Source organism: Gymnoscopelus braueri (genome assembly GCF_963280865.1).
Source record: "Gymnoscopelus braueri genome assembly, chromosome: 5".
NCBI classification, from domain to species: domain Eukaryota; kingdom Metazoa; phylum Chordata; class Actinopteri; order Myctophiformes; family Myctophidae; genus Gymnoscopelus; species Gymnoscopelus braueri.
In genome coordinates this window covers 41,272,864-41,293,928 of record NC_137606.1, presented here as the reverse complement: position 1 = coordinate 41,293,928, position 21,065 = coordinate 41,272,864, and the positions used below count along the sequence as shown (strand labels likewise).

The following is a 21,065-nucleotide window of genomic DNA, read 5'->3' as shown; positions in this document are numbered from 1 at the left end:
GCTATCTCTCTTCCTCTGGAACGCTCGCCAGTTGGTACAATACACTTCCTGCAATGTCATGAAATCCTTGGTGAAAAAGAAAGGATTGTGTCACTGTTTCTATAATCAGGAAACTCTGAGGGAGGTTGATAGTCTTGGGTTTTAAGAATTAAGTATGTTTCCCATTGATTGACCCAGGAGGACGCTTTTAAACTGCAATACACCAGGATATTCCACTTACAGGCCTTATTGTTTCTGTCACATTCCCATACCATACTTTTTCTTTCTTTCTAAGAGACCCTGAGGTTTAAGAAAATAAATAAATCAAAAATGTCCTCTGTAGTGAAATATACCTTGCGTCTTGAATGATGTCTGGAACATTTTCTGAGCACTATGGATTTGACCTTGCACTTATTAGAATGGGTCAGTGAATATAGTAAAATGGATTATATACAAATTGAAGCTTAATGATGTGCTTTTCTGCTTGCATGTTGTTCAGAATCAGAGCACCAAGTTCCTTAAACATAGAAAATTATGCCATATCTTATACATCGAGTCTGCAATAATGGTGTAAAATGTTGAGCAGTCTTTTACCCTTGAGGCGGTTGTTTCAGCACAAACAGAACAGTTGGGTGTATTTAAATTGCAAAAATGCAATTTCAATAGTTTCCTTTGAACATAGTAAATTAATACTTGTACTGTAGCTCTGGCACTAAAAGCAAAGTCCACACTAAATGCGTTTTGACACTGTTTTGTAGCAGAGGAGGTTCAAAATCCAAGGATGACGATTGAGTGATTGATTGATTGATTGAATACTTAACAGTTCGCAATTAGTACAGAGGTACGATTTGTATTGTATGACAGTCAATAAGGTACATCGCAGCCATTGCTATGAAAGAAAATAAACACGTCCGGAATTTTTACTACATGACACTTTACTTTACCACACACTCTTATACTGCTGTCTTTTGTATAGTTGACCTTAATGTCAAAGGTTGTGGAGGTTTGGTTTGGGTGTGTGGACTGCAGAGAGTGACCAGGTCAGGTTCACTGTGTAGTAGACTAATAGATGCGGCAGACAGTCCTTCTCCTCTGTGCAACCGGCCACCCTCCATCTTAATCCTATTTACAGTATATAAGCAGCTAGAGGTCTTTACTATAACAAGAGCCCTGAGCTTTGATAGCCGGTTGATTTTATTTGAACTACCTAAAACCTTCATTGACCGGGGTCACTCATGGAGTGACCTCTTCTCTTTGTGGGGAATCCTCATAATCAATAAATAAAAACATGGACAGCATCTAGCAATCTATGCATTCATGTTTCATGCCAATATCCAACTTCAGTGTGCGTAGTGGCAAGAAAACACCTCAGCCGGACTCTGTGTCACACACTACAGATCCAGACGTATTGGTTTTTTTCACCATTTTATTTTCCCCTTTGCATCCCCTTCACTGTCTCCCTGCTAAAAGTAAAGAAAGAAACACAAAACTGAGATTTGTCTTTCTCTATTTTAACCCATTAAAACCGTGAAAGCATCCGTGTCATTTTTGATTTTCTGCGTTGGCTATTCAAAAACAGTAGATGTACAAGCTCGCAGCCGGAACACAGTTGATTGATTGATTGATTGATTGATCATTAAAATAAACATGCTCTGAAAATGCACTTGGCCCACCCATCTAGCCTCTTAGCCACTCGGCTGCCGTGTTCAGCGTTCAGATGGGTGGGCCGCGAACACTTTTTTTCGAGTTTTTTCAAGTGGGCCCTGATCCAGAAAAAGTTGGGAACCACTGCTCTGAGCGTTCTGTCTGTCTACATAATGGACAAATAAAAATAATGTGCCCCAGACAACAACTCTGCCAATTGGGCTCAGCTCTATTGGCACGGTATGGTTGTGTGTCGAGTGGGAGACTGGGGTTAGAACACAGCTCGGCACGAATCACTACACTAAGAGAGGTGGACGGCTCACTGCGCTGACTTATCCTCACCCTAAATCTCAAGGAGGAACAGGCCTCTGAGATGACACTCTCAGCTGTTTATAAGCCAAAGTGTATCAGCAGTCAATAGACAGTCAATAGACTCTACCATGTGAAAACCCATAGCAACTGTGTTTCTTTTTTAATCTAAACGGCTCATTTTGCCTGCATCCAAAGAAGCTATAGTATATACAGTATCTTTGTGGTGGCCTTACTTAATCCAAACGACTCATTTTGTCTGCACCCAAAGAAGCTACAGTATAGTATACACTGTATCTTTGTGGCCTTACTTAAGCCCTGATCACAAATTCCCGGAGGGAACTGGTTTAGGATTTTGCTAGAAATCCACAGACACCCCTCCTACCAATTACAACATACAGCTTTACAGAAGTGTCACTCAGCGGTCAGTTCAGAGTCATTCATTAACGCTCACCAGTACAGTGGTGGAAAAAGTACTCAGATATTTTACTCAAGTAAAAGTAGCAATGCCACAATATAAAAATACTCTGTTACAAGTAAAAGGCCTGTGTTCAAAATGTTGCTTGAGTAAAAGTACAAAAGTATTGGCATCAAAATATATAAAGTACCAAAAGTTAAAGTACTAAAATGTTTGAAAATAGCAGATCTACAAGCTCACAACGCGTCGCGATGCGACGCGTTGTGAGTTTGTAGATCTGCTATTTTCAAATAGCTTAGGTTTAAAATAGGGCTGTATGTTTTATAATATAATATTTTATATCTGCTAAGTAACTAGTAACTAAAGTTTTCAAATAATTGCAGTGGAGTAAAAGTACAATATTTGCCTCTGAGGTGTAGTGGAGTAGAAGTAAAAGTATTGAAAATTGGAGATACTCCAGTAAAGTAAAAATACCTCAAAATTGTACTTAAGTACAGTACTTGAGTAAATGTACTTGGATACTTTACACCACTGTGACCAGTCATCATCCATATCGAGTTGAAGAAGACTTCTCTGCTCTTTAAAACACAAGATAACAATCAGTTATACAAAGAATAGTTCAGATTTTTATACTTGGGTTTGATATCAACACATCCATAGCCAGTCAGTCAGTTGACCCCATTTGTTTGCAACAACATGCTATCATCCAGTAGACATTTCTCAGTAACCGTAGCACCGATTTAAAAGTGTCTTGAACGTTACAATGGGCCATGTCAAATGCAGAAATCGGGACTATGATCTCCATCTATCTTCCAAAACATTCTAGGGAAAGCAAAACAGATTGGAAAAAATAGCTGACTGGACTGACCAAACACAGGTTTATCATGCAGAAAGAATGATTTAACTCTTTAACATGTGAACAAAATAACAAAAACTTCAAAAATATAATCATAACAAATGAAAACTAAATATTGTTGCATTATGTAACCCTGTGCTTGGATAGTCATATTCCAGTATGTGGAGTCTATTCCTTTCTATGAATACATCACTGCAAAAGGTCACCTTCTCTGAATATTAAAATGATGTTCACATTTGAATTAAAGCATATTATTGAACACTGTGGTTTGTTTTTGAGTGCAGTTCTATCACTCTCAACTTGTTACCATAACCAATTTGTAACTAAACAGGGTTAACCCATTAATACCTGGAACGCATCTGTGTCACTTTAGATGTCTTTGGCTATTCAAAAATAGCAGATATACAAGCTCATAGCGCGGCACCGAGTGCCGCGCTATGAGCTTGTAGATCTGCTATTTTTGAAAAAAATCTTGAAAAAAAAATCTTGAAAGAAAATGTTTTAGATTTTTTTTTTCAAAATTTCAAAACTTTCAAAAAACCTCAGGTCTTAATGGGTTAAATGTATCTAAATGATGATTCCATAACATCTGATTACTGAACTAAATAGGATTATATTTATCTCTGCTATATCACTTTTAAAAACAAAAAATACCTTTCTATAAATGGTCACTGTGGCCTACTTGTGTGGTCAGAAATATCCTTAAGCCCTGTCAGTGTCTCCCTTTAGCTCTGTCATACTGTACATGGAGGCAGAGAGCGTAAGTCAATTACACTGAGGCGTTCCCCCTGCACTCAGCTCTGTAGGGAGTCCCTGACCCCCTGTGTCACAGTCAAGTACATGTCTTTGGCACGCAGTGTTCTTTGTTCTTTCCTTTTATTTCTATTCTTCTTCCCTTTTCTGAAAACTATAAATGATGTGAGCTTGTACAAAAAAAAAAATTCGCCCACTGTTTGAAACCTGTAAACGTGACGCGACAACAAAGTTGAAGTCTCTGTCAGAGTACTGAGGTCAGTCTATGACGACAGTAGCCTATGTATGACGCCCATCGGAACATAATTGCCCCTTCGGTTACGCCAATGCCCGTTGTACCCGTTGTCAGAGTACCTATTGTGCAGTACCCTTTGCTTGGACGGCAGTCTATGATGTCAGTACTGTGACATCATACTGATCTGCATATATGGGAATTTGTGGATCTTAAATATATTTTTTGGACAACCACTGATTCAAATGATACACATGCTAAGTTTAAAGTTGATCGGACAGACGATTCTCGAGATACAAAAGGGACGGATACTCATGCATGCACATTTATAGAGAGAAGACTAGGCCGATGTCAGTCGGGAACGATACCCATTGTACCTGTCTCAGAGTACTTAGTGCAGTTACCCATTATGATAGTGCTTGCCTCCAAGCGATAGAAGATCAGGGATCTCCATACAGGGCATAAAAGGGACTTTAATACTATGACGTCACATTAATGACATCAGGGATAGTTATACTGTACATGGGGATTTGTAGATTTATACATCATTTTTGGAGAAACACTGTTCAGGCTGACTTTTCCGCATGCCAAGTGTAAAAGTTTACAACTGTTTCGACTGGAATGAGGCCCTGAGATTCATGTGGCAAACTTCATGTTAGCATGTGCAAATCGGCATTGCCAGCCAGGCACACATGGCAACGGTTTGCGCTGTGGGTGACATTAAACCACAAATAATATCTCTCTGTCATCCTAGCACCGATATATAAAAGGTGCTAACCCAGAGATATTTGCTCATTGAGACACAGAAAGGTAGATACAAATATATGCACAATTGTGGAGACAGAAACAGAGGTAGATACACGGACAGAGCAGCTAGAGAGATGGAGATGTCGGGGCTTTCCCATACAGAGCGTAGTGGGTGTGCAGAGCTTCTGAAAACATTGTCACAAAGTGACTTAGAGTCACTCAGTAGCACAGTCACTAATAACATGATTACAGTGGAGAATGCCCCAGAAGAGGCCATAAATGTGATCCTCTCCTACACTACTGATGCAGAGGAGCTCCTGAAACGTAAGAAGGTGCATCGCGACAGCATATTCAAGTACCTCGCCAAGGAGGGCGTCGTGATGTCACCCAGCAGTGAGAAACACCAGCTAGTGAAAAGGACATTGATGTTATGGTCGTCAGGAAAAAGGCACGGCCAAAGACCAGCGTTACCCAATCTACAGTCTGCCGCGCAAGGCCTGTCTGTAGCCACAAGGGAGAGCACTGGGGCTGGGTTTGACTCGTTTGCCCTCGGCAAGCAATTCTGCCAGTGGTTCTTCCAGCTCCTGAACAGTCAGAACCCCTCGCTGGGCCAGCAACCTCAGGACTGGGGGCCACAGCTCTTCTGGTCAGATGTTAAACTAAGTCTCCTGTCTAACACTGACGGACAGCAGCAGACGGAGGAGTTTCTGGGCGCTGAGCTGGTGAGCCTGCGTTTGTTGGCCCTGGCTAAGGAGGAGCAGCTTCTCCTTAGCCCCAACGTGGAGCCCCAAGGCCTGCAGGTGCAGGCCTCCCCACACGGCCTGGTGCGCGTGGTGGTGGCCGGGACCATCCACAGAGATGGAGCCTGCCTGGGGGTCTATGAGCAGGTGTCTGGCCTCATCCGCACCCCGCTCGACAACAGCTGGAAGATCAAGTTTGTCAACCTGAAGATCAAAGGCCAGAATGCTCTGCCCGGACTCCCCGGAGCACCTGACCTAGGATGGAAGCAAGCAAAAGCTCTTCAATAACACTATGAAGACCGTTGTTTGTTGGGAAGGAGCCTTTCCAAAAACCTCTATGTGGACTCGCAAGGAAACGAGAGCACTGGTCAGTGATTTCCAGTGTCTTTAGCATAGTTAGAACAGCGGCAAAGCTACCCCGGGGAGAATTGTAGTTTAGGAAACTACAAGCTGCACAATAAATGTAGTTCATATATTCTCTTTTTTTAAGCATTGTATGGTATATGAAATAAAATATAATAACCTAGCTACAAAAAAAGTGGCAGCAAAGAAGGCAACGGCTCCCAATTGAGTTTATTGTAATAGTTTTTGTTTTAAACAAATTTTTCTGGGGTTTGTTTTTCAGACAAATAAACAGTAAAGACTTACTTAAAAACGTTTTAAAATAGGTTACAAAACTAAAAACTAAAAAAAAGTCTAGTCTTTGACAAATTGTCTAGCAAACACTGACAGACGCATTCTTAGATTTGTATTTGTCTTTGCAGTAGAAAGTGAGACCGCGTTCAGTTTGCACCCCATGTAAAAACAACCTTCAGAGCTACCCTACATCATGTATTTTCTCTAATATGACCATCTGGCCGATGTGTGTGTTATCATCGGCAGAGATGGACGGAAAACATTAGATGTAATTTGTATCAAGATACTTTCAGTTCTTGTATTTTCTGTATTTTAAATACAAAAAAACATTGGATCAGTGATTATCAACCTTTTTTTTATTTAAAGGACCCCCAATTTGAAATAGATTATGCCACAGACCCCCATTGTTATCTCTGGGACTCCAGTCTACGAATATTTTATTGTCAGACATGACTTGGTCCAATATATAATTTGGTCCAGAATTCTTTTGCTGTGCATTATACAGTAGGTATAGAGATAACAGCTGAAACTAATCAAAATAGACATGATTAAGTATCAATCATTTATCTGGGGACCCCCTGGAATCCCCTCAAGGACTGCTGGGGGTCCCTGGACCTTTTAGAACCACTGCCCTCGAGTGCAGTTCTTTCACACATGAAACTAATATGATTAAACGTATCTCTGCTATGTAAGTTTTGTAAAAAAATCTAAAATGTAATTGGCTTCTTTGTTCATGTCACTGTAGCCTACTTGTGCATGCGGTCAGAAATATCCTTAAGTCCTGTCAGTGTCAGTGTCTCCTTACAGTATGGCAGAGAGGTTAAGTCAATTATGGGAGGTGGTCCTAGACTCAACCACCTCTGCTGAGGGACTCCCCTTCTCACAGTCAAGTAGGCTACTTTGGCAGTGGTTGGAAGAATGATCGAAGAGGAATACATTTATACATTACTCAGAAAAGGAAATCAGCGGAACATACAGCAGACTTAAGTGAAGATAGTAAGCCAGGGATTAGAAGCAGTGCTTCTCATCTTGACCTCAACCAGCTAGAGTTCATGCCCCCAGCGTGCACACGATCACGCTCACACACATGCACTCAAACACCTCTCTTTTTTCTTGTCTTATTTTCTTGCTTGTTGATATAGTAGTAAGAAGTGAACATGTCATTTAAAGGAGACATAAGTGTCACCGCCCCAGTGTACACCTCCCTTCCCAGTATTCCAGAGATATCCTGAGGTGTTCTTGGAAGCCCTAGCTGCCACTTATCCCATTAAAGGGTTATCTCTGCTTTTGACCATCGAGGGACTGAGAGATTGCCAGTCGTGTCGGTGTGTGACCCAGACTGTGCACCAGTGTCAGAGCTGCAGGCCACTTGACCCCCGCCGTCTCCCGCCAGCGCTTTGCACACTCCTGGAGCGCTTTATTCATTTCTCCCCCTTCTTCCCCCGAAGCCTTTTTTTTGCGGAGGCATCTCGCCTGTGGAGGAATAACGATGGGTGCCCATGGCTCTAGCCTGGACGACGTTCTGGAGCAGGACATGCATCACTGGTACAATAAGTTCATGAAGGAGTCTCCCTCGGGCCTCATCACTCTGTTTGAGCTCAAGATGATGCTGCAGATGAACGGGATGACAGCGGAGGCCGCCGGCTATGTGGACCAGATCTTCCTCACCTTTGACATGGACGGGGTAGGACGACACAAACAACCGCCTTTCACTTCTTGCCGTACGTTGGCACGACCATCAGTGGTGTAAAGTAACTAAGTACTAAGTATTTAATTAAAGGTAGGGTAAGTGATTTACTTTTGTTAAAATAAATGTTAAATAGCTCTATATTCTGATACTACTCATTGCTATAGAGTGTTCAGTAAAAGGAGTCTCCCATGTGTCTCCAGCTCTTTATTAAACAGAAAATGCATTTTCAGTGCTCTCTCCTGATTGGCTTAAATGTTGTCACCTACCTGAAAATGTAACATATTCTGTTTACTAAAGACACCTGTGACCGAACACACGCTCTGTAGCAATGATTACTATCGGAATATAGTACTTTAACCTTTTTAACAAAAAAAATTAAAAACACCAAAACATATCACTTACCCTACCTTTACAATTTTGAGGTATTTTTTTTACTTTAGTGGAGTATTTCCAATTTTCAATACTTTTACTTCTACTCCCCTACATCTCTGAGGAAAATATTGTACTTTTACTTCACTACAATCATTTGAAAACTTTAGTTACTAGTTACTTTTTAGATTTACATTTTTATTACAAAATATACATTAACCACTTAAGCTCTATATATATTTCGGCTATTTGAAAATAGCCGTTCTACAAAAAAATAAATAAAAAATTATACGTTTTGTAAACTTGAAATGGGACATTCTGCATAATGAGTACTTTCACTTTTGGTACTATAAGTATTGACATACTTTGATGCCAATACTTTTGTACTTTTACTCAAGTAAATGTAGAATTCCAGACTTGTAACAGAGTATTTCTACATTGCAGTATTGATACTTTTACTTAAGGTCCACAAATAACGATTTTTAGCAGGTCATTACCGTCACTGCAGGCCGTTTGTTTATTCCTCTGTTACCCAGAATTCCATTTGTTTTCACCGGAAGACGGAAGCGTTTCAAAAAGCGTTCTTTTAATTGTTTTATACGATCTGTGGATCGTTTCTCTTAGCCAGTGGAGCTTTAGTTACCTTGTTAACTTTTTTTGTTGTTTTTCAACCTTCAAATCATACAATCTCTTAAAATCAGTGTGAGTTTCCTTTGTGTTATTAGCGCGGTAGTTCCTGGCCAAACAGGAAACCGGTGCGGTAGTTCCTGGCCAAACAGGAAACCGGTGCATTTCCGCCTCCGTTTTCCGGCCAGATGACGTCATTTTTGCGGGAAAGGCTCACCGAGCCACCGTTCAATAGAAAATATATAAATAAAAGGCTTTCGGCCAAAAAATATACAATTTAACTTTAATTTTGTTGAAAAATGTACCTAGTATTACTTTAAGTAAAAAAATTGAGTACCTTTTCCACCACATACATACATGTACTTAGTTACTTTCCAGCACTGTCAATGACATTGACAAAACAAAGGTATAGATTGGATATTGCCTGCTGATCTCTATGCAGCCTACCCCTGCTACACTCCTCAGCACCTGCAGTAGGTCCTGACACTCCAGTGGAAGAAACAGTCTCTCTAACCACATATGGTGCACCGTGCACGCTAGATCTGCCACATGAGGGGGAGTTGAATTCCAACAGGGAGTCAAATCTCGGCATAACACCGGCACAATATATTACATGTTAAACATTCAGCCGATGCTTTTATCCAGAACGGCTTACAACAAGTTAGCAAGTGGACTAACTACAATTACAAAATTGTACACTTGAAAAGGGACTAGAGTTAAGTTAACCACATAAACCCTATGGATCCATATGATGGGCACGTCATACAGTAATAGGTGATAAGAGCCAAACCTATGGAGAAAAGAAGAAAACATTCTGCGGAAATAGCAGATCTATATTTGATGTGGTTAATGTACATCTCTATGCTGGAAGTCTCGCATCAAATCCAAGTCTGTTTTGATCAACTGTCTGTGACCCTTTGAACTCTTCTGCTAATCTGAGTTGCAAAACTCTAAATAACACATGTCAAGCTTACAGTAATACTTTGCATGTAACTTTTCTAATCTCATATTACAACTGGCCATAGATATGTTACTACCATGAAAGGCCACCAGGGTCAGATTTAATTTATTTAAATAATTTAATGCACAAAGAAAGCATTAAAACCAGTGGCGGAAAAAGTACTCAAATTTTGTACTTAAGGAAAAGTTTCAATACTGCAATGTAGAAATAAGTAAAAGTACAAAATTATTGGTAATAAAATCACAAGTAGAAAGTACTCATTATGCAGAATGTCCCATTTCACAAGTTTTCAAATGTATAACAATCTTTTGAAAATAGCAGATCTACAAGCTCACAGCAAGTGAGCTTGTAGATCTGCTATTTTCAAATGGCCGAAATGTATTTAGGGCTGAAGTGGTTAATGGAGAAATGTACATTTTATAATAATAATCTAAATCTACAATGTAACTAGTAACTAAAGTTGTCAAATAATTGTAGTGGAGTAAAAAGTACAATATTTGACTTTGAGATGTAGTGGAGTAGAAGTAAAAGTATACTGAAAATTGGAAATACTCCAGTAAAGTAAAAAATACCTTAAAATAAAGTACTGTACTTGAGTAAATGTACTAAGTTACTTTCCACCACTGATTACAACCAAACCTATGGTAAAGTAAAATCAGTCATAGTGTGTTCAGATACAGACAATGATCCTGCGATTGTACATGATCTTTCTCTCTCTCTCTCTCTCTCTCTCTCTCTCTCTCTCTCTCTCTCTCTCTCTCTCTCTCTCTCTCTCTCTCTCTCTCTCTCTCTCTCTCTCTCTCTAAAAGGATGGATACATTGACTTTGTGGAATACATAGCAGCAGTAAGTCTGATGCTCAAAGGAGAAATTAACCAGAAACTCAAGTGGTACTTCAAGTTGTTTGATCAAGATGGGAATGGAAAAATCGACAAGGATGAAATGGACACCATATTTAAGGTAGGGGTTTTTACTTAAGTAAAAGTATCAATACCCTATTGTAGAATCCAGTATTCAAAATTTACTTGAGAAAAGTACGAAAGTATTGGCATCAAAATGTACTTAAAGTACTCATTATGCAGAAGGTCCCATTTCACAAGTTTTGAAATGTACAAAACGTATACAAAATCCCTTGAAAGTAGCAGATCTACAAGCTCACAACAATATTTGCCTCCATGAGATGTAGTGCAGTAGAAGTAAAAGTATTGAAAATTGGAAATACTCCAGTAAAGTAAAAAAGAATACCTCAACATTGCACTTAGTAGTACTTAGAGTAAATGTACTTAGTTACTTTACACCATTGGGGTTTTAATTTAACAGTAAATACTGCATTATAAGATCATCCTTCATCTGGGGACACGTTTTATGAGCCTCTTCTCAGTATGACCTGAATTGCAAAGCTTAGACCTGGAATGTTCCAAAAAAGGGTTTATTGCCATGAACTAAGCATGACATGTATTTGCTTATCTAATCTAACAACTTCTACTGTAGCCTCATTCACTCCGGTTAAAAGAGGTCCCCCTGGCCCGCCCAGTAGTATACTGTATCATACTGTGTCATTGTGTCCCAGAGGCCTAACAGCCTCAGGGACAATAAAAACACCAACAAAAACAACTTAAAGATAGGATAAGTGATATTTTTTTATTAAGACAAGTGTTAAATAGCTCAATATTCTGATAGTAGCCTACTCATTGCTATAGACTCTAGAGTGTTTGTTCAGTAACAGATGTCTCCTTGTCTCTCCAGCTCTTTAGTGAACAGAAAATGCATTTTCAGGTTGGGATACATACTGTACTACTAATGTTATCCAATCAGGAGAGAGAACTCACACAGCCGGAGCAGACACAATTGAAACTGGAACACTATACAATTGAAGCTTATAATGGGTACTCTCTCCTGATTTGCAGAAGTTGGCAACCCACCTGAAAATGTATTTTCTGTTGGAGAGACGGGGAGACTCCTTCTGAACAAACTCTCTGATTTGAAGATTACTACCTTTTAACAAAAAAACAAAACAATTACCCTACCTATAAGTGTTTGATTTGAGGTAAATCACAGATAAATTCCAAAACATTTCAAACAACCAGGAGCAGGTGTTACCTTAAAAAGAAAAAGTGAAAATTCATGATTCAGATGCAACACACTTTTAAAATGTACTCAGATCCCATCTTTATAATCCCACCCTCTCTATGAGTTTAACTTTCAATATGATAACAGTCTATTAGGCCCCTTTCACTTATTCATGGAAAATATACTATACAGGATACTGATTTCATCCAATGAGGGGAGATTGTGTTACTTCCATTTTTTTGTTTTTGTTTTGTTTAGTCTCTTCCAATTTCACTTGTTTATCCTGTATCCTGTATGAGTTCTCTCTCCTGATTGGGTGAATTTGGTGACCCACCTGAAAATGGATTTTCTGTTTACTTAAGAGCCAGAGACATAGGGAGACCCCTGTTACTCAATGAACACATAGCAATGATTACTATGGGAATATGGAGCTATTTAACAGTTAAAATGTACTAAAGAACAATACAATTAACAAATAAATCACTTCCACCCCCTTTAACCAAGCAGGATTGTATTTATCTCTGCTAAGATTTTTGTGAAAGCAAAAGTGTCATTCTGTAATTGGCCTTATTTGTGTGTTACTGGTACAGATCAGTACTGTAGTTGTAAACCTTGCCTGTCTTATTCAGTGTTAAGTATGCAAACACCATGTAAGTCAATTACACACAGGGTCACCGTGGGCTGCTAGTTTCCTACATGACCTGGGGTCAGAGGTCTAAATGAGTCCCAGATTACATGAATCTTGACACGCCACGGGCCTCCTGCAGTTGAAAGTCATTTATGATGGATTTTCAGCTGCACTCCAGGTTACTATTTGACATAAGAAATGTGTTCAAATGTCACTGTATAATCCAGTGTTTAAGGCATAGCATGTACAGTATACTCTGCCCTGTGTTTACATAACAACACAAATACATCTTTACCCATCCATTTGCCTTTATACCAGCACTCCAGCAGCCATCAGTGGTGTGTGGTGGTGTTTACCTGCAGAAACACTTTGCTCTCTCGCTGTATTTTGGTGTATTTTTTTATTTTTATTTATTTCATTGTATTTATTTATTTTGCTATTTTACTTGTTGTATATGTCTACTGTTATCATTGCTATCATTGCTGCTACAATGTCTGAGGAACCATAACATAAGAATTTTACTTACCGTACAGATTTTTACAGATAAAACAATAAGAAAACCTTGAACCTTGAAATGAACCCATATACGGGTCAGTTTGGTTCCATGTATACACTCCTAGTGTTAAATTAACACTCAGGATTTCACTGTGTGCACCCAGATTTAACTCAAAATAATCTTTGTGCACCGATCTGCTGTCACCAGGCTATTCAGGACATCACCAGGTGTTATGAGCCGCCGACCGAGGAGATAGTGACTCTGGTCTATGAAAAGGTCGATATCAATAACGAAGGTAAGGACAACCCTAAGACACTGGTTCTCGACATCAGGTCCAGGGACCACCAGCGGTCCAAATGGACCCTTATACTGGGTCTTAACCCGCAGAAACCTCTCATCTCCATATTTAAAGTTTTTGTGTTTTTTCGTAAATTAATGCCCTACTTGATCTGCAAGCTTGAAAGCTTGTAGATCTGCTATTTTTGCAATTTCTATTATTTGTATCCCGAAAAGTAACAGTTTTGGACATATGGGGTTTCCACCCGACAGAGACGATATTTTAGTTAAGCGATTCTCAACTTTTTGGGCGGTGAAACCGCCCCTATAAGTGAGATTTGGAAAAATGTACATTTTCCTGCGCTGTGATCTGGGCCCAGGAAATTTGTACAATTATCCTGCGCTGTGATTGGCCAATCACAGTCTATTCAGGACTGTGATTGGCCAGTGTCACATGACACATGTGCATAGCCCTATATAAGAAACCATAACTTGAAAAAAACCAAAAATTGGTTTTTTTCAAGTTATGGTTTCGTCCATCATAAAGAGTGTTTCAATAAATGTATTTATCTTTTGTATTTATCTTTTGACTCCATTCAGTATTGTGGTTAGCTAGGAAGACACCGCCCACTTCACACAGGGTGTGATTTTTTTATTTCAAGGACCCCCAGTTTGTCATGCATTAAGCCACGGACCCCCATGTTTTAATCTCTGGGACCCCAATCTATACTGTGTTCATTTAACTACAGCAGGGGTCCATTTGCACCCCTGCTGGTCCCCACTCCGACTCCCCAGACCCGACGTTGAGACCCCGACCCCATGCCCTCAGACTTTAACACTACAGTACATGATGTGATGGACGACAGGAGGTAGAACTTTGTGCGTGCGTGTTTGCGTGCGTGCGAAATTATCCCAAAAAAACGCTGGACTGATCAGCTCTTTCACATATTGGGTGTATATATATCCTAATATACAATAGAGAGTCGCGCGCATGCGTGGCTGTTTGTGTGTCTGCCTCTCCAAGCTGTTTGTCTGTCTGGGTCTCCAACAAGTTAGGTCTCGCTTCGCTTTCGGTTTGCATGTTGCAGTTAGGTTTCGCTTTTCGATTTGCGTGTCGACACAAACACCTGTGTTGCAATGAACGTCAACACGCTCTGCTATCTCTGTCTCCGATGTGCGGCCCAGGCTACTAGACGGAAGCCCCGCGCAGAGGCTAGACGGGAGGGCCGCACAGCGGCCCGAACCTCTAGTATTTTACATTTTACTTTGATTTCATAATGGAAGTCAAAGGTGGTCAGATTGCCCATATACTGTATGCAGTGGTGGAAAAAGTACTCAAATTCTTTACTTAAGTAAAAGTACCAATACTGCAATATAAAAATACTCTGTTACAAGTAAAAGTCCAGAATAAAAAATGTACTTGAGTAAAAGTACAAAAGTATTGGCATCAAAATGTACTTAAAGTATCAAAAGTAAAAGTACTAAATATTTGAAAATAGCCGATCTACAAGCTCACAACGCGTCGCGCTGCGACGCGTTGTGAGCTTGTAGATCTGCTATTTTCAAATAGCCTAGGTATAAAATAGGGCTAAAGTGGTTAATGTATGTTTCATTATATCATTATTTACATCTGAAAAGTTAGTAACTAAAGTTTTCAAGTAAATGTAGTGGAGTAAAAGTACAATATTTGCCTCTGAGATGTAGTGGAGTAAAAGTAATGGAAATTGGAAATACTCAAGTAAAGTACAAATACCTCAAAATTGTACTTAAGTACAGTACTTAAGTAAATGTACTTAGTTACTTTCCACCACTGACTGTATGGAAGGATGACTGATGACATACAGTAGCACTGATGACATAGTACTGACCAAGATCCACATGGAAGCCACGCCATTATTATACCTAACAGTTAGATTCAGATAGATGTACTGTATTGTATTGTGTTGCACATTAATAGGTAATGATAATACTGCCACCAACTTTAATAACCTGCCCAGCCAGGATGTAGCCTACAAATGAAAATGTAACATTATTAGCTACTGTAACTGGCACATTTATACTGATTTGTGGAAAAAAAACTAAAAATGTAAATGCCAAATGCTGCTCAACTATATGCACACGTCTTGGTTGCCTTGTTGCTCTTTGCAGATGTTTGTCTTTTTGTTTGTTTCCCTCAGGTGAGCTTACGCTGGAGGAGTTTATTAGCGGTGCAAAGGACCATCCTGACCTCATGGAAATGTTGGGCCAAATGATGGATCTCACCAAAGTCCTTGAAATCATCGTCCTAGGGCAAAAGGCAAGGCCCAAAGCCGTCGAGTCTTAGCATCAGAAGTGCTGAGCCGGTCCTGTATCTTGTTTGGGCGTGCCAAATTAATCAGGGGAAGGGAACCTTGCACTTGCACTCTGGCGAGTCACCATTGTGACCGCCTCTCGGCACGTCACCATGGTCACCGCCTCTCTGCGTGTTACCATGGTCACCACCTCTCTGCGTGTTACCATGGTCACCGCCTCTCGGCGCGTCACCATGGTCACCGCCTCTCGGCGCGTCACCATGGTCACCGGAGAGAAATCGAAAACTCCCTCCTTTCCGTTGGTGCTCTGCTTTCCAGTTCCCATTAAGTACAGTACAGTACTATCCGCAGATGACACAAAGTACTATCAAAGTGGGAAAATGTTGCCTATTGGGTCACAATAATTACTTTGAGTGATTTGATTGTGTACTTATCAGCACTAAGTGCTATAAGGGGTTCCTGTATTGCAGAACTGCAGTTATGAGAAGAGTGCAATCCTTCATTATTAAATTAAATGCCCGGGACATACTGTATTTATGATTAGTTTTGGTGTTCATATCTAAATATCCAAATTTTGTATAAACTTCAACTCAGCTCAATTAACTTCAACTTTATTGTCACATCATAGCCATAGGTTTACAGGAGTGGGTGAACTTATCTTTCGTACAAGCTCCTATCATTTGTAGTTTTCAGGAAAGAATAGAGATAGAGAGAAAGAACAAGTAAAAACTGTCAGATATTCAAATATTACAGATATTATGTACCTACAGTAAAATATTTACACATAAACGTCTATATCTAAATGTAATCAGTACCCCTTCTCCAATTTAGATGGAAGAGTCATTCTGTTACAAAATCATGGCACACAATTAGAAATGCTTACATAGCTAAATCATTTGGCATTGTTTTGTTTTGTCCTTTATTGTCTTGTGAAATGTGTTGATGTGAACCCAAAATGTATCTGGTAACTGAAATTGAATAACTATTGTGTTTGTGTTTTAACATGTAAAATGTTTGAAAGGGTTGACTTTTGTTCAAATCGAATTGGAATCATAGAATCGGAGCAGCAGGAGCAGTATTGTGTTCGCTGTACCGCATCGAAAAGAGAGCAAAGCTCTCGATATACCGGGCAATCTTCGTTCCTATACCCTCACCTATAGTCATGAAGAGTATGGGTCATGACCGAAAAAAAACAAGATTGTGGATACAAGCAAGCGGCTGACATGAGTTTTCTCAGGTGGGTGGCTGGCATCTCCCTTCGCTCACCCGAGAGAGACTTGGAGTAGAGTACTTTACGTGGAAAGGAGCCAGTTTAAGGTGGTTTGGGCATCTAGATGCTACCTGGGTGTCTCCCTAGGCAGGTCCTCGGGGCATGTCCCATTGTGAGGAGGCCCAGGGGCAGACCAAGAACCAGATCTGGGGATTGTATCTCCACGCTGGCCTTGGAACACCTTGGGATCCCCAGGGTGATGTAGCTAATGTGGCCCGGGAAAGGGAACTATGGAACTCTCTGCTGAAACTCTTACCCCCGCGACCCGACTCCTGATAAGTGGATGAAGATGGATGGATGGACTTTTGTCAAAACACATTGACATGTTGCCTTAACAATCATTAAAATCTACTTAATAAAAAACATGCTTCCATGCATGGTTTATTTACCCAACGTAGAATAGGTCACATTATTGTCTAAAGGTAGTCATTACATTACTGTTTACTTGTAAATGGTACTCTGCAGGAAGTTGTTTGCAGGCATAAACCGAAATGCACGTTGAATATTTAACCAGCACATATCTGTTTGTTTTGGGTAGATCTGCATGGTCATTTATCTAGTGAAAGTGATGTCCAACCTGCAAAGTAATGTAAGTTTCTCTGGGAGAGTGTCTCAGCTAAATGGACAAAATAGATGTAGTCCTATTTGATCACATCTTATTTATGTGTCTATTCATTTAGTCATTCATTTATTAATGTATTCATTTAATTGATTAATTCATTTCATAAACCAAACTATGTACAAAATAGCAGCAAACTGCAGACAATACACATCAATGTTGTTTTGCGATGCATTAAAACACAGATTGTTATCTAATGCAGTGGAAGGGTAGGTTAGGTTCAGATCATAGACTGTAGGCTCAGATACATGGTAGTTCATGGTGACTGACTCAAGGGCGCCCTCTTGTGAGTATAATAATTAAAGGACACTTGAGAGTGAGTCATTTTCAGATGTATTCAAGGGTTTAGGTTCAGGTTGTTTAGCCTAGTTTTATTGCCCACATGGCAGACATACACTGAAATGCATCGACATCAGTGAAAAGCAATTCATCCACTCAACAAAAGCATCTTAAGACTCTAAATAAAACAAACAACGGAATAAATAATCAATCCAATAATTCCTAATTTCAAGACACTGTATAAACTGTTAGAAATAGCCTTTAACATGTTTAAAGCAGGAGGCCTCTGTGCATCGGGGACAGTCATGGCATGGTGCACCAAGAATTTGTAGCAGCCACAAGTTCACATACAGTAGGCGTACACAGATTATGATCTGCATAATCTCTCAAGAACAGATTCTGCACTGAAGTAAAACCACATTTGAAAGTGTGGTGTCAGCTTAGAGGGATTGGCACATTATATGCAGAAGCAGTTAACGCAATAAAAAGCGTAGAGCTTGCCAATGTCATACCACAATACGCAATACGGGTCAGTCATTTTAGGTCATCTGTCTTTCCCTATCACGGTATCACCCCCCTCTGTCTGTCTGTCTGTCTGTCTGTCTGTCTGTCTGTCTGTCTGTCTGTCTGTCTGTCTGTCTGTCTGTCTGTCTGTCTGTCTGTCTCTCTCTCACACACACACACACACACACACACACACACACACACACACACACACACACACACACACACACACACACACACACACACACACACACACACACACACACACACACACACACACACACACGTACTGACATGATACTGAATACTGACCATGTTAGTGATGTTACTGACATGATACTTTTGAATTATTTTATTTGGATCTGCACAAAAAGCGCAATACATGATAGATCCAAACATTGATCAGAAGAAGGTTACATTATACGGGCAAACCAGATAAAACTGCTGCACATGCTTAACACACAGAGGAAAAAAGATAACGAATTGATGACATACTATATACAGAAATTCAACAGTTGTGTTTTTTCTTTGATGTTTTTTTGCCACTCAAGGGTAAATGAAACATCGCCTTCTCCAGATAGACGGACTGCCCATAATAGCTGAGACAGAACAGTATTTAGCCAACTTTTTTGCATTTGTCTTTTGCAATCCTCCTAATTGCATGCCGCAGAGCACAAGTTTGTGCCCAGACTCCCAAACACAAGGACAATAAGTTGACAGTTATATCCCAAGGCCATAATACGTTCCACCAAAGGCTGACATTTCATACGTTTGGATGTAAAACAAATGTCCATATATACAAATCAAATGGGCAGCCTATTTCGAAGATAGTAACGTTTTTTTCTCATTTCATTAATGAACACAATATCTGGGGTATTTGGATCTTGCAGTGAATTGACATGTGTGTCATTGTGATCAAACCAGTCTAGTTTTACAGTGCTGTGTTTATACATTTTTGTTGTCCTTTCCTGTACTTCTCTGATTCTGTCTGAGACCAGATCCACCAGACGATCATGTCTGGCAATGTACAGTCCTTTATAGTGGCTGCAGCCATTTAAGATGTGTGCGACTGTCTCCTTTGCCATGTGATACTGGGTGTAGATATACAGTGTGGGTCATGTTCTGATGGATACCAGGTTGCCAAGTTAAACTTGGTCGGCAGCACTTGTAGACGTGCTTTAATGGTGAAGATTAGAATGTCCTCACCAATAGTGTTATTTGAGATGACAGAATGGGACAGTGAGTGATTTGCAAAAGGAATAAAAGCCAGTTTTCCCTGTAGCTTCAGACTGGTCCAGTGCTGTGCATGATACTGACCATGATACTGACATGATACTAACCATGATACACACACACACACACACACACACACACACACACACACACACACACACACACACACACACACACACACACACACACACACACACACACACACACACACACACACACACACACATTAGACGCAACTGTATTAAGGGGACCCCATGACCCAAACAAACAGACTCTGTCACGTTCGCTTTTCATGATTATCTGTCCACAGACAAGATAAGAAGTAAGAGCAAATGTCTGTGAGATAGGCTGCCATTTCAAACAAAGTTGGCCTTGGCTTGGGCTCTCTCTCCAATTGGGATCACATTATTTGATCTCTCATTTAAAACTACAGCAAATCAATAATGCCTGCATGCACCTGCACCCCAAATCACCCCATTCATTTAGGCCTATACTGTAAATGTTTTGTACATAAGGTTAATGATCCAACCGCACAAGGTTTGGTGGACTTTCAGACATAGTCTGTCACCCACTGAGAGTGAAATGACTGGTTGTGAAAATCAAATAAAGATAAGAACTTGACTCTACATAGCACCCGGCATGTTACCAAATAGATCAGGCCGCAGCAGTTACGCAAGAGAAATGATCAGCCTATCCCTGGCTCATCGTATAAATACACCGGCTCCTCTCACTGAAGCTTTGCACTGCACTCAGCATTCCAGCGGCCACCCACGCCACCACATCATCACAGCCAAGCCAAGCCAAGTCCAACCAGAAACCATGCAGTCAGCCGACTTCAACAGAAGCAGCCTCAGCCTGTTCCTGGCGCTGAGCAGATACAATGACGCCGTCCAGGACATGGAGCAGACCATCCTCCTCCCGAGCCTCCTGCGTGACGTGTCCCCTGACGATGCGTGGGACAGCCAGGCAGCCGACGAGTCCTCCAAAGACCTGTACGCCAACTACCTGATGCTGAAGGCCATCAAGACCACGATGGAGTGCGGCATGGTGGCCCAGGAGGGCCACCGCAGCAAGATCACGAGCGATCTGAACAAGAGCCTGGAGCCACTGCTGATGAAGACGGACCCCGAAGCCATGTTCCAGTTCCACCTACGAGGACTGTTCTCTGTGATGAACACCCTCACCCAGAAGACTCACGGCGTCACTAACAAATACATGGACATTATTGGAGGAGCTCAGTAGGACGCTGCTTTTCAGAACTGATGTGCTGTGTGCGTGGACATTAAGGAAAGCCCAAGTTTGACATTACAAAATGTATAACACTCTCAGTGATGTCTCTCTTTGTTGAATAAAAGTGCAGTGACTACATTTCTGGCTGTTAATTGCAATAATTGAATGAACATTTAAGGCAGTGATGCAATTTTTGTACATTACTATGA

The 21,065-nt window shown here is 40.5% G+C and overlaps 3 protein-coding genes across 3 annotated transcripts; all 3 read left to right on the top strand.

Annotated features, from left to right (window-relative positions):
* Positions 1–5,078: 5,078 nt before the first annotated feature.
* Positions 5,079–5,966, top strand: LOC308085169 (uncharacterized protein C3orf38 homolog; the record flags this gene model as incomplete). Its single annotated transcript, XM_080428254.1, has 1 exon — positions 5,079–5,966. The coding sequence occupies one exon, from the start codon at positions 5,079–5,081 to the stop codon at positions 5,964–5,966; it is 888 nt and encodes a 295-aa protein (XP_080284380.1).
* A 1,837-nt stretch (positions 5,967–7,803) lies between these two features.
* Positions 7,804–15,753, top strand: guca1c (guanylate cyclase activator 1C; the record flags this gene model as incomplete). Its single annotated transcript, XM_080428253.1, has 4 exons — positions 7,804–7,998; positions 10,771–10,920; positions 13,362–13,449; positions 15,608–15,753. The coding sequence occupies 4 exons, from the start codon at positions 7,804–7,806 to the stop codon at positions 15,751–15,753; spliced, it is 579 nt and encodes a 192-aa protein (XP_080284379.1).
* A 4,622-nt stretch (positions 15,754–20,375) lies between these two features.
* Positions 20,376–20,994, top strand: thrsp (thyroid hormone responsive). Its single transcript, XM_080428428.1, has one exon. The coding sequence runs from the start codon at positions 20,446–20,448 to the stop codon at positions 20,866–20,868; it is 423 nt and encodes a 140-aa protein (XP_080284554.1). The 5' UTR covers positions 20,376–20,445; the 3' UTR covers positions 20,869–20,994.
* The last annotated feature ends 71 nt before the right edge of the window (positions 20,995–21,065 follow it).

Coding starts and splice junctions, on each gene's coding strand:
- thrsp (XM_080428428.1), top strand. CDS start 20,446: ATGCAGTCAGCCGACTTCAACAGAAGCAGCCTCAGCCTGTTCCTGGCG.